Source organism: Oryx dammah, unplaced genomic scaffold (assembly GCF_014754425.2).
Source record: "Oryx dammah isolate SB20612 unplaced genomic scaffold, SCBI_Odam_1.1 HiC_scaffold_26, whole genome shotgun sequence".
Classification (NCBI taxonomy): domain Eukaryota; kingdom Metazoa; phylum Chordata; class Mammalia; order Artiodactyla; family Bovidae; genus Oryx; species Oryx dammah.
In genome coordinates this window covers 32,421,431-32,435,646 of record NW_024070210.1, presented here as the reverse complement: position 1 = coordinate 32,435,646, position 14,216 = coordinate 32,421,431, and the positions used below count along the sequence as shown (strand labels likewise).

General features: G+C 39.5%; 1 protein-coding gene across 1 annotated transcript in view; it reads right to left on the bottom strand.

Annotated features, from left to right (window-relative positions):
* The window catches only part of ARMH4 (armadillo like helical domain containing 4), a 141,436-nt gene extending 127,220 nt beyond the window's left edge, over window positions 1–14,216 (bottom strand). Inside the window, exons 1-2 of the mRNA XM_040226367.1 lie at window positions 14,143–14,216; window positions 3,679–5,062 (exon numbers count right to left, since the gene is read on the bottom strand). Of these exons, the coding sequence (XP_040082301.1) occupies window positions 3,679–5,005 (1,327 nt within the window). The 5' untranslated portion in view covers window positions 5,006–5,062; window positions 14,143–14,216. The remainder of the gene's footprint in view (window positions 1–3,678; window positions 5,063–14,142) is intronic.

Sequence of the window (14,216 nt, the reverse complement as noted above, 5' to 3'; positions counted from 1 at the left end):
TTCAGAATGGACTGGTTGGATCTCCTTGCAGTCCAAGGGACCCTCAAGAGTCTTCTCCAACACCACAGTTCAAACGCATCAATTCTTCGGCGCTCAGCCTTCTTCACAGTCCAACTCTCACATCCATACATGACCACAGGAAGGACCATAGCCTTGACTAGACGGACCTTAGTCGGCAAAGTAATGTCTCTGCTTTTGAATATACTATCTAGGTTGGTCATAACTTTTCTTCCAAGGAGTAAGCGTCTTTTAATTTCATGGCTGCAGTCACCATCTGCATAATCCCCCCAAATACATTATTAAAGACTATTTATAAGGGTTAATATTTGCCCCCTTCTTAGGGAGAGGTTATGTTGGAAATTTCACATACTGAGCCACTAGGAAAACATAATTTCTAGAAGACTTTAGCATCTCTTTTTTCAAACAGTAATTCTATATACTCAGCACATTACCATGTGTAATAAAAAATAGCCTTCTTAAAAGCAGCTGAAAGGTTTTTTCATAGTTTTTATTAATGGCATCACTGTTTTTCCTATTACTTAAAAACATTTCTCCTCAGAAATTATTTGCTTTAAAATAGTGTTTGTGTATTTTTTTTTAGTACAAGCATTTCCATTTCTTGGTCCCCAGTCAGTTTAGACTAGTTTTTCTTGGAACTGGAAATTTTTATATTTGAAGGACTGATATATTTTCTCTTTGTGCCACTATTTTTTTCTTTTTTTCTGAAATAATACTAGTATCTTCAGCACCTAGGACAATGCTCTATTTGCCATAAAAATACATAGTTTTACCATTTAAAGCAGTATGCATTCTCCATGTTGCCCTCATTTTTGAAAGCATAATGAACACTTCTAAGGAAAAAATATGTCAAAATAAATGTTCACTCTACGGTCACAGTTTCACGAAACAGTAAGAAATATAAAAAGGGCATAGCACTTCAAATAAAAGACTGCTGTTAAAGACAGAGTGAGAGCTAGAAATAGTAATGGGAATTTTTAAAGTAACGTTCAAAATTTCTCCACATCACTCATTCTTTTCAGTTCCCATAGGAAAAAAAATATACACAATAATTATTATAGATTACTTTTAAAACCTGATCTTTTTTTCTGGCCACCCCACACAGCATGTGGGATCTTAGTTCCCCAACCAGGGATCAAATGGATGCCCCCTGCAGTGGAATCATGGAATCTCAACCACTGGACCACTGGGGAAGTCCCCTAAAACCTGACCTCCAAGTGAACAGCTGAAGAAGCAGATGAATCAGAGGACTGACTCTAACCTAACCCAGGATCCTCATCAATTCATAATATGCAAAAACTCCACAAAATCACTGTGTTCCCTGAAGAAGAGAATGTGCTAAGTAGTCCCTGGGCCCTAAAATGATTGGCACTTGAGTGGCTGACTTCTGAAAAGTACTTGTAATCACCAGGAAATGGGCAGACAAACTTTTGACTATTCTCTCCCTACTGTCATCAATAATTTAAATTTTTCACATTATTTTTAACACTACGAAACAACCGAAGAAGTAAAAATTGAAAGGAATTATTTGACATTCCTCTCTCTCTCTCTCTCTACCAAGAACACTTAGAAGCTTTTTGATTAATTTGGACAAGGCAGGCAGGCAGATTGGATAATTCTAGTCTGGATGGTTCTCTATCTTCATTTACTCATTCAACAAAGAGATACTTATTGAGTACCTACTATGTGTCATATATTGTTCTATGTGCTAGAAATAAAAAGCTGCCTATTAAAATATTGTACTTAAGTGAGGCAATTATGACTAAGTAAGGCGTATATTCGGTAATTTTTTTAAAAAGCATATAACTGCCAAATTTATTTTCTTTTTAAGTTAATTAGTAGAAGCTAAGGCAAATCCAGTATATAAGAATTATGGATTCAATTATGCAGTAAATTATCTGGGACTATGTGATTTAATGCTCCAGGAATATCTTAAAGTATTATGGAGAACTGAAGTAAACTTCTTGTTTGGTCATATCTAATATCATCCTGGTCATTTGGACCCAACTTTTTAAATGAAAGTTAAAAACCAACTTACAAAATAATTTTGGGAAGCTTCTACGAAAACTTCCAGTATACTAGGTCTTACAGTCTTTAAAAAAATAGATTGGATATGTAAAATTCAATTTTTTATTATTTTAATTCAATCTCCATAACACTTTATAAAACATGTTACTAATTTGATATTTTCCATTAATTAGGCTACTTAGCTGAAGTAACAGCTGTACATATTCCAAAACAATTTGGAATGAGCATATGCCCATTACACCAAGTTTTTCCTTCCCCATGCTGTTGTCTGACCAACTACACACAATCAAAGAAAAACATTTATCAGCAACAAATGCAAGGACTGACATCTCATAACATTCACAGATGTTATGAGGCCAAGAAGAAGTAAAAAGTACAGAATCAAGCCAGCAGAGAGGATTTATCTGTATTGTGGGGGTTTTTCCCCCTTATTTCTAGATGAGTTTCTTTTTGGGAAAACAAAGTCAAAGAACTCACATAGTTGATACTATGAGATAAATATTTATCTAAGGCTTTTTGGTAATATCAGGGATGTGAGTATTTTTTACAACAATGTGTAAATAAGTATCTGACGTTGTTGATTACACCATTTAAACATATAGCTATTTTTTCACACTTTCTTATATATATTTATACATTTTCATAATAAAAGGTTTGAAAAATATTAATCAATACCAGGGTTTCTCAGAGCTACTGACACTTTGGCTCAGATAAACCTTTGTTGGGGGCTGTGCTATGCTCTGTAGAATGTTAGCAGCATCTTGGCCTCTACCTACTAGATGCCCTCTGTTGTGACAACCAAAAATGTCTCCAGAAATAGGTGATGGAGATTAAGAGGTACAAACTTCCAGTTGCAAAATAAATGAGTCAAGGATATGAAATGTAAACTGTGGGGAATACCGTCAATATATATGTAACATCTTTGTATGGTGACGAGTGGTAACTAGACTCACCATGATGATCATTTTGTAATGTACAAAATATCAAATCACTAGGAACTAACACAGTATTGTAGGTCAGTTATCTTCAAAAACAAAACAAACACCCATAGAAAAAGAGACCAGATTTGTGGTAAAAATTACCAGATTTGTGGCAGGGGGTGGTGGAAGGAGGAACTCGATGAAGGTAATCAAAAGGTACAAATAAGTACTAAAGATGTTCAACATGACAGATACGGTAAATACTGCCATATGTTATATATGAAAATTAAGAGAGTAAATCCTGAAAACTCTCATCACAAGGAAAAAAAGCTTTTCTATTTATTTAGTTTTGTATCTATATGAGATGATGGATGTTCAGTAAACTTACTGTGGTGATCACTTCATGCTGTATCTAAGTCAAATTATGGGGGTAAGGGGATGACAAATTATTCCCTGTTAAACACCACTGGTCTACATATAGGAGTTATAATTGAACGTATTTTATACAAATACATTTATACAAGATGTATTTTTATTTATTTACTTTTTTCTTTAAAACTTAGATAATTTACTTCTAAATTGTCACTTAAAAAAAAAAAAATAAACCACCTAAAACTTAATACCATGTTATGTTTCAATTATATCTCAATTTAAAAAAAAAATCAAACAGAAACATTCCAAATTAAACAAAGCTTACTTTTCTTTCTCTTACCTTTAAATCTACTTCCCAATGGTTGATGCACCTCAGACTCATATTCGGAGATGGAAACCGTGGTCTCTAAGAACACGGCAGTGTTCTCCTTGGTGGATTCCACAAAGTCCGCAGTATCCTGGACCAGGTTCATGACAGAGACTTTCGTATCTCCCATTGGACTTGTGGGAGTAAAGGAACTCTGATCAGATGTTCTCTCACCCCCACGTGCCATTGGCAGGGTGGTTTCCATGTGTGTTTCCATTTCAGGCTGCTTCAGACTCACATCTGCAGCCTCTGTCAAAGCTTCGCCCTCTTCCATGCCTTCCATACTGATATCAGGTGCTTGGGTTGTCTGAGATATTTCCATTCTCACCTGTGTCTCTGTATTGTCTCCAAGATTTGGGGTCTTTATCTGGCTTACACTCTCTAATTTGGTGTCATCCCACTCATCACTTATGACAGGAGCAGCTGCAACAGCTGTGCTGACACTCATCGTGACTTCTGGGGCTCCCAACAGGCTGTCAGTTTCTGGTTCAACACTCAGGATGGACTCAGAGGTTGGGAGCCAGTGCTTAGTGGCGGCAGTAGCCTGGGTATTATCAGCTGTCATCTGGGAAGGCTCAGTGCCTGCTGTGAGCTTAGAACCAGGAAAAGAAGTGGTCTTATGTTCTGGGCTTGCTTCAAATTTCTCAGTCCTTGGACTGGTGGTTAGCATTTCTTTAGTATTCACAAGGGATAAAGGTGAATGCCCCAGACTAAGTGCTTCCGGGCTTTCAGTTACAAACAACTGATCATCCACATAGCTCAGAAAACCTTGTGTTGCTTCAGTGGTTCCTTCCACAGTGGGCTGAATGATGGTACCATGGGAGGGTTCCTCCCTCTCATCAATATTCAAAGAAGCAGTTGGCGCGACAGGGTTGGTTAGCGTGGCCTTGGAAGGTCGGCTTTTGGGAGACATTCTCTCTGGCTGGCTAGAACCGAACACTTCTTCCCCTGCTGGGACCTCTGGCTCAGCAGCAGTGTAAATGTTAGAACCATCAGCCTGCATAAGCATAGCTCCTACAGGAGGGGTTTCTTTGTTACTAGGGAATACTTTATTTAAAGACATTGTTGATGGTCCTACTAACACTATCACTGGATCTCCAGAGACTGGAGTGTACTTAGAAGTAACAGAGTCATTTTCTAGGTCATCTGTGTTTAGCCTCTCAGACTGTCCTTTTTCTGCATGAAGAAGTACCATCTCCCTTCTTTCCATGTTGGGGAAAGCCAGACATTGTGCGGCAAAGTTGAGAAGTAGAAGGCTACAGAAAGCCAGACAAATGTGTAATACAATTGGCCTGCTCATAGTGGAAGACAAATGTGCACATAAATTGGTAGAGTTGACAATTCCAGTAATTGAGTCCTGCAGAAAAATAAAGCATATCAAACCATCATATAAATATATGTTGTAAATAAGCCCCTTTAAATTAAACCATAAGTAAAATAATCTCCTTGACTTCTGTTCAGAGATAGTACATAGGAGAAGAATGTTCTATTTCTTTGTACCTTTGAGACTTGGATAACCCAGTTCATTTTTCCCTGTTGAATTTTCAGCTGATTTAACTTGCAGCTCTCTAATGAAGGGTACACATACTTCACGTACTAAGTTCATTGTTTTTAAAATATCTACTTGAAATAAACTACCCTTGAAATCACATTTGCAATATTCTTCCCAATTCTATTAATCATGGAGTCAAATGACTGTAGAAATAGCAACACGTCCAGGGAAATAAAAAGCAAACCTTAACATTTATTTATATTATATTCACAGAACCTTTTAAGTATGTTTTAAAACTTATTAAATATCATCATAAAATACTGAATACCAGTTTCATTCAAGAGTTTTTAAAGTATATAAATGACTCACAATAAAAATGTATCTTTAAAATACTTAAAGCATTTGTTTTCTCTGCAACAACTATAAAAATTATAGGCCAAATCTTCATGTCTCAAAAAAGTTAGAAAAAGTAAAATAGTTAATGTAAACAAGTGCATATTTTGAAAAAAAAAAAGCTCTTTCAGAGAACCAAAACACATTTTAAATTATCAATGTTTACTGAATACACATTTATTGTATGACTAAGATTTATTAAAAAAAAAAAAAAGAAACTACTTACACTGTCATTACAACTAAAATTATATTGAAACTGCTAATTTCCCCCCAACCTTAAGGGTTTTACGTCTTTTTATCTATCCCATCATCAGAAAGTTCTTAGATACTACAGTTTTTCTAGAAAATTAAACCTAGGAATGAAAATTCTAAATCTAAAAATAAAAACCTTATCTTTATAAAAGTTATACTTTTCCTTTCTCCTATGTCTAACCATTAAACAATCAGGGTTAATTAAGTTTATGATGTGCACACACAAAATATAAAAATTTATATTTTCATAGGGTCTTCTTCCCTTAAGAAGGTGAACCTTCCACATGTTAATCCAGTTAGTCTTCCAGGCCGCTTTGAGACAGAGAAAAGGTCAAGCACTAAGGTCAAGATTTAGATAGCCAAAGAGAAAAAGAAGGTTGAATTTATCCACATGAGGAAAGAGGAATCCATGAATTCAGAGCTGAGGCCTCTTGCTGAACTACCAGCACCCACTTGAATGAATTATCTTGGAAGCAACTCCTCCAGCCCAGTCAAGCCTTCAGATGACTTCAGCCTCAGCTGCCATCTTGACTACAACTTCTTGAGAGACCTGGAGTCAAAACCACTCAACTAAGCTACTGCCAAGTTCCTAGTACACAGACTTGGGATGAGACCATAAGTATTTATTGCCACCAATAATTTTTTACCCAAAAAAATTACTTTGGGAGAATATAGGAATGGAAAGATGCCATGAGATGCCATGTGCAAAAAAGGAATAGCATATCAGGGACCACAAATTTAGAAGCAAAAGAAAACTGAATCCAGAGATGACTAGAAGAAATGTAAGCCATCCCACCCAAGAATCTTCAGATAGTGAATGAAGTTTCAGTGAAAGTCACTCAGTTGTGTCCAACTCTTTGCGACCCCATGGGCTCTATAGTCCATGGGATTTTCCAGGCCAGATACTGGAGTGGGTAGCCATTCCCTTCTCCAGGGGTTCTTCCCAACCTAGGGGTCAAACCCAGGTCTCCTGCACTGCAGGCAGATTCTTTACCATCTGAGCAACCAGGAACACCCTCAGATAGTGAAGGGGATGCTACATTTCCTCATGTGTAGGATGAGGGGTTGAAGCACTTGTATTTAAATATTAAATTACAAACAGGTAGTATACATTGTTTAAACACATTGTTTTAAAAGGAAAGAATCCAGGAAAGATATTTTTAAAAGAGGGAACAGCATGTGAACATTCTGGGAATTAGTTATCCCCATACTTCAGATGAGCCATAATGCAGCCCAGTTCATAGCCAGGTAACAGAACTGGTAGCAGTATTGGCCTGTGGCTTCTATTTTCCTTCCTTAAAACAAAAACAAATGACAGCTATATAACAAGAGTGCTCACAGCTGATGACACGACACCTTTGATTTCTGAACATACAGGCTGAACTATAAATTATATAGTCAAAGATACATAAAAGCTATAGAACTCTCTGGTTCATTTGTGACCTGTTCAGAGATCTGCTCTTTCCTAAATAAATATTTTTCCAATTCAATGAAATATTACCTCAGGAGACTCAGGATGAGGCCTAAAAGCTGGGTCTCCATGGCACAGCTTGTGGGACCTTACTTAGTTCCCTGACTAGGGATTGAACCTGTACCTCCTGCAACCCACAGAAGCATGGAGTCCTAACCACTGGACCACCAGGGAATTCCCAGCAGCAGAGTTTAGAAGGACATAGACTGGCATGAGAAAAATGAATCTTAGCTTTACTGTTGATAAAACATGCCATGTGATACTAGACAAATACCCTCAGTCTCTCCTTTGACAGAATAAGGAGTTAAAAAATATAATCTTTGAAATCCCTCTATCTCCATGATTCCATTTTCTTATCTATAAAACACACAAGAAAAATGCAGATGTTTTCATATTCCCACAACTTTGTCATCAAGCAAGAAGGGCACCCAAATGATTATATGAGTGCTTCACATTTTATTCATATGTTCTGGAGTCATGTGGACTGAGAGGAGAATTTTATGAACAAATCAGATTTGGAGGGTGGTAGGGACAAACAAAAAAGATTCAATATAATCTCTATTGCCTTTCCAAAACAGATTTTTCCTTCAAGGTTTCATTTTAATCTAGACCTTAAGCTTTAGAATTTTTATGTGAAGGGAATTCTGCCACGGCTCTAAAAGACCTTCCTTCTGTAATTAAGTGTCAGCCACCTGCTTTCTAAATTCAATTACGACAGGAAAAAGTGGGGTGAACTGCACGCCTATTCTATGTCTGTGTATTGCAGCCATATGCTCCTTCTCCCTGCTATTCAAAGTGACGCCTGAACTTTAAGAGAGGCAGAAAAGACAGCCTGTTGGAACAGCAGTAGGGAACACATCTGCAACTCAGATAAATTGGTAGATGACCTTCAAGTTCCAGATCCTTCTCTGTCTTTCCAAGCACAGCACAGGTTTACATAGCCACTCCCATGAGTTTGGAGTCCTTCACTGGGAGCTGCGTGATGGTAGAGAATAAATAAGGAAAGACTAACTCTTGTCAATTCAGTGACAATATTTCCAAACCTAAGTAACCATCGGTAATCACAAGGCTATATATAGGCCTTTTCTTTTTTTCCTCGACATTGTCTCCTTTCCCTGGCAAAGTGCCTGGCACAAAGGAAATGCTTAGTAAATACTGGCTGAACAAACAAATGAATGTCTATAGCCCGCTTTGCTGAAGGAGAGAGAGATTTCACTGCTTATTAGAAACTATGTCCTAATTATCTTAAATTAACTCAAATATCAGAATATTTAACAAATAAAACAAAACATTTCTCTAACTTTTCTTTTTACACTATGACTTTGGAGGCTCCTTTCTCTTCACTCTATCCATCAGTGAAAATTAATTCAGATGCATGAACTCTAACCCAGTTGCTCACTGATAGTGGATATTAGCTTCTAATAGCTTAAAAAGCATCCTTTTCCGAGCCAGTCATAGCACTTTATCTGTCATTCGCTATCAAGGTATCCTAATGGCTTGGCAGTCCTCTTAACAACTTACTGCATTTCTGCCACCAGTGAGCAGATAAGCTGTTCTGTCAAGCATTATCTTCGACAATCTTAAATAGATACAGTCCAGAATCTCTTTGTCAAGTCTAGGCATATTCAAGTTTCAAAGACAAATGAAAGACAACATAAAAAAAATACAGCCTTAGCCATCTTGTTAGACTTACTAATCAGGTGTTTTCAAACACTTGGTCAATATTTTTCCAACTAAACAGTATGCGGCTGTTGTTCAGTGTGTTACCGAAACGCAGACACAAAAGGGAACCAGTGTGTTCAATCACTTCATCAGTGACAAAGCTAATTTTTTCAAAGCAAATTGAGTTTCATGTATAATATATAAGGAACATGAGCATTGCCCTAAGGGTACTCAAGACACAGGAGGCCTGTAGAGTATGCCAAAAAAAAAAAAAACTGGTGACAATCTGCCTGATATTTTCCTTTTGCAGGATAAACACAAATACCATAAACAGCTGGTGTGGGGTTTTGGGAAAAAAACTGCCCTTGATTTCCATCGTCTACTGGTTGTTACTTGGGTGCTACTTCAAACACACTATCTTCATCTAAACTGTGGTGTCATCTTGAATTCTTCTCTCCTATACATTCTAGATTCACAATTTCTGCAGGTCCTTCCCTCATAGTATCTCTTGGAATTGTCCCTTCTTAGGAACACTGGATTGTCATTATTTTACCTCCTTCTTAATTTATTATCCTGATCAGATTCTCTCCTCTCCAACCCATTGTATACAGTCTAGATGGTTTAGTCTTAAGGAAAGAAATGACAATAATAAATCAAAAATGGCATGGCTACCATTCAGGGATGCCAAGTGTTTTAAGTGCCTTATATAAATTCTTTTATTTAATCCTTTACAACAACCTAATGATACAGGCATTATCATTATCCTTCTTTTTTTTTTTTTTTTTTTGGTGAGAAAACTATGAGCTTACAGAGGTTAATTAACTTACCTGTGTAATCATGTCTGTTAGTCATCAAGTTTCCTGTTTTTGTGACTACAACTCTACCTTCCCAAAACACATCATTTAATGTCCCCAAACATATAACTGCCAACCTCCATATCTATAACACAATTTCACATCATCAGTGCCCACTACAAACCCACTGCCAGTTGGACATATTGCCCTCTTATGTGCCTTACTCATTTCAGCTTCCTAAGTTTTGTGCATGGCACTGCACTAGCCAGAATGCTCTCTCCTTCTTCCCTGCCCCTGGTATCCAATCCGTGGTCCACCAAGTCATGTCCTATCTACCGACTGTTATCACAAAACAGCCTGGTCCATCCTCTTCCTGTCCCTCTCCTAGCTTCTCCAGCATAAATCATCACACATGTAAGTCTCGTCACCTCAAATAAGGTTAACTTCTTTGCATGAAAACACTAGTCTTTCAGCTTCCTTTGCCATATAATTGCTAATAATGGTAGACACATAGGCAAGGTATTCAATTTTTAGTGGTGTGAAATGAATATAAATAACCATTTGAAAGTGAAAGTCACTCAGTCGTGTCCGACTCTTTGGGACGCCACGGACTACACAGTCCCTGGAATTCTCCAGGCCAGAATACTGGAGTAGGCAGCCTTTCCCTTCTCCAGAGGATCTTCCCAACCTAGGGATCGAACCCATGTCTCCCTCATTGCAGGTGGATTCTTTACCAGCTGAGCCACAAAGGAAGTCCAAGAATACGGAAGTGGGTAGCCTACCCCTTCTCCAGTGAATCTTCCCAACCCAGGGATCGAACTGGGGTCTCCTGCATTGCAGGCAGATTCTTTACCAACTGAGCTATCAGAAATAACCATTTAAGAATGTGAAATAGAAGGTTCAGAATCTCTTTACACTGTAAGATTTTCAATAACATTTCATGGCTTATGTTTTGTTCATCACCTAGTCAATTTTGGCTACTTATTCAATGTGTGATTTTAATAATAGTAGTAATTTGTGTATTCTCATTTCTCCTGTACTTGAGGTTTTTTCAGAGTTTATTTCATTAAAAAGAGACAGATCACAGAGGAACAAGTTTCAGAGCCTCAGGTCAACTTGCTTCCCAATTACCCCTTCACCTTTCAAAATCCAATTAAGTAACAGTAATTCTTTGATTGATAATGGAAGAAGAAAACTCTTTCCCTTCTTTGTCTTAATATCTCCATTTTGTGTTTTTCCTGCTCCTTAATGATTATTTGTCATTGTCTTACTTTCCTTTAATTGTTAAGGTTCTCATTGCCAATACTATCCCGTTGGTCTGAAGTGGAGCTTATCAAGACTCTGACCCTATTAACCCAGCTGTGGCACACAGCATTAAGGCACCCCATCTCTGATTTACTGTGCTTTGGATGACTGTAACTGGCCTGATTTATTGGCTTTAAGATGATCTGACCCCACTCATCCTTCACTATAAATTAAGTAGCTGGGATGACAGATGATCCTTTCAGTAGCATGTTCAACCAGAGTGGAAGGAGAGAGAACAGAGTAACCACAAAGTAACCCACAGGAGGAAAGAGGCATCCTGCTGACAGGGAAGAGGAAAGTAGGCTGGGGTCGAGATGGTTACTCTGGCAACTGCCAGCAAAGTGCTTTACCATTCCTGCAGACCACAACTAAGTTCTACACATCAAGCCCACAAGCTTTATTCTCTACAATTTAGCAATACAGACAAAGGAAGATGCCGGTGTGTATCACTCTAGAGCGTTACCCTATTCCTGGTAAAAGAAGTTGGACTTGAAGATTTAAAAGTTGGCTTCGACTTCCAGCTCTACCTTGGGGAAAGCACTGAAACTCAGTTTCCTCTTTGCAAAATGGAGATAATAATGTTCATTCTGTTTTCTACAAAGATGGAAGAGGGACCAAATCAGTGATAACAGACATAAAGATGGCTTGAAAAAAATGTTTAAGTATCAAGCAATTTAAGACATACTGTTGCTGTTCAGTCAGTCGCTCAGTCATGTCTGACTCTTTGCAATCCCATGGCCTGAACAACACTAGGCTTCCCCGTCCTTCACCATCTCCCAAAGTTTGCTCAAACTCATGTCCACTGAGTCGGTGATGTCATCCAATCATCTCATCCTCTGACGTCCCCGTCTCCTCCTGCCTTCAATCTTTGCAGTACTACCATGCACTCCCCTCAAAATATAAAAATGTGAGCAGTCTGAAAGATGCATAACACCCTTTTCCCCTCAAGCTATTTCCATGGAGCTTCCCCTTTCAACTTTTCATGTAGACAAAGTGACCTGGGAATTGTCCGATGTCTGCAGAATTCCATCCTAATCAATCTTGATCAACAAGCTCCTGTCCATCCATTATATACATTTCCTTTCAACAAACCAATGTGATACTTCATTTCTATTCTTTGTCGTTCACAAACCTCATTTGCTTAAAAAGATCTCTAAATACTAGCTGGCAGGAGAAAGTAATCCCCAGGTAAACATTTCAAGGAATAAACATAATATCTAACATTTCAAGCTGAAACTTGATTCAGATACTTTTTTTATAATCACCAAATAAACACTATGTGAAAAAACAGGACTGACTACACATCTTAATTAGAGAGTAAGCTTTCATTTTACAGAGATCAAACTCAGATTATTCTCTCTGAATAGCCAGCTTCCCTAAGTGAGACTAAACAGAATTCAATGAAAAAAAAAAATTCCTTAACACAAGTTTTCAGGCAAACACCTGCTGAATAAATAGTGAAGACGACCTTTAGTTGATGAGTAGAAATTTTCCATAATAGGTAAGCCCATCCTCCACATTTTGACCCTACATTTATGTTTAGCATCAAACTACTTCTGTTAAACCAAATTATGACATTGAAAGGTCTAGCAAGAAACGCCAAATATAATGTTAGAAACCTCCCGTGAAAACAAAGGCATCCACATCTTAATTGGCTCTGTTACTGTAGCTACCTTAGACTTGCTGAGTCCTGGGAGTTCTGTGAATAAACACAATCAATATCAAGTCTGCGGCACAAGTGCTTGGTTCATTAATATGACAAATATAACAACTGTACCTTATGCATAAGAAGTCAGGCTGTCCTTAAATTTCTATTGTGTGTAAATGTTCTGATACTGTGAAATTTCACCCAGTTTTGAGTTTCTTCCAATAGATGCTACAGTGGGATTCTGCTGGCAAGTAAGCAGAAAGTGGGTCAGCGACTGACTCTGTAGGTGTTTAAACAAGACTCCTTGGAGCCCAACAGTATCACTTGTGATCAAGAAAATTCACAAGGAGGGGAGACATGCAAATTCTGGCCACACATTTTGCTCCCTATGGAAAAAAATCCCTCTGAGTTTTTCGGATGGTCTTGTGAGCCACTCCCCCATTCCCTGAAGATGCAAACTAAAAACTTCGATAGAAAGAAGGCAGACTCTTTAAATCAGCCTTTAAATCCTCTCCTCCACAGCAGCTCTACACTAAAATGAGGAGCCAAGATCCTGGCCGATCCTTGGCATCAGCTTGGGAAGGCAAAGATTTCTTTGAGAACTCCAAACTCTTGTGGGTCCTCTATTTTGAGAGCCTGGCAGGTTTTTCGCCAGCCAGATTTTTCGCTCTACATGTTCGGAATGTACGCAAGTCGGGTTCTGTCAGTGACCCGGACGCACAGGGGGCATCTGGGCACATCCATGTAGCACCTTACAATCATTCTGGAGTCTAACCCGCAGGCCCTCTTTCTAATCAAGCGACCTTTCCAAGGAGCATCCTCTTACCGTGTCCTCGGGGACCGGTCAGGGTCTGAGCAAGGAGGTTCTGTGACATCCCTGCGCTAAACACTCAACTGTTTGTTCTCTGCAAAGTAACACATTTCGGTGACCACTGCAGCCCCCACTCGCTCCTCGGCTGCTGACCACTGACTGGCATCGGGGACACTGCAATCAAAGCTTTCAAAGGCGCAGATCTTAGTCTCCGGGAACTTCTCTACCACCGCTGTGAGACTGAGAGGGGAGGGAGAGAAGAAAGAAAAGCCCACACAAAAGCAGCCAGCCCTGCAAGCTACGGCAGCACAAAGGCCCGCTCGCTGGTGCGGAGCCGTGAGGCTGGGCTGGAGCGAGGAGTGAGGCTTGTCCTCGGAGGCCTGCGCGCCGCGCCCCACGCTCTCGGAGCTGCCCCCGCGCACCCCGAGCCGGGGCACCGCGTTCTGGCAGCGGCGCGGGGCGCACGCTTGGCGCGCCCGGGGCTGCCGAGCTCCCCAGACACAGCTCCCGGGGCGGCCCCGTGCCGCCAGGGACTCCGGTTCCGTCTCCGCCGGCCGCCCCGTCTGCAGCCGCGGCCGCCCGAGTGGCGGAAGCCGAGCCCGTCCTCACCTGTGAACCTTCAGCAGAGCAGCGCGCAGAAGAAAGCGGCGGCGCCCGCGCTCGGCATCCCCGCGGCGGCCCCT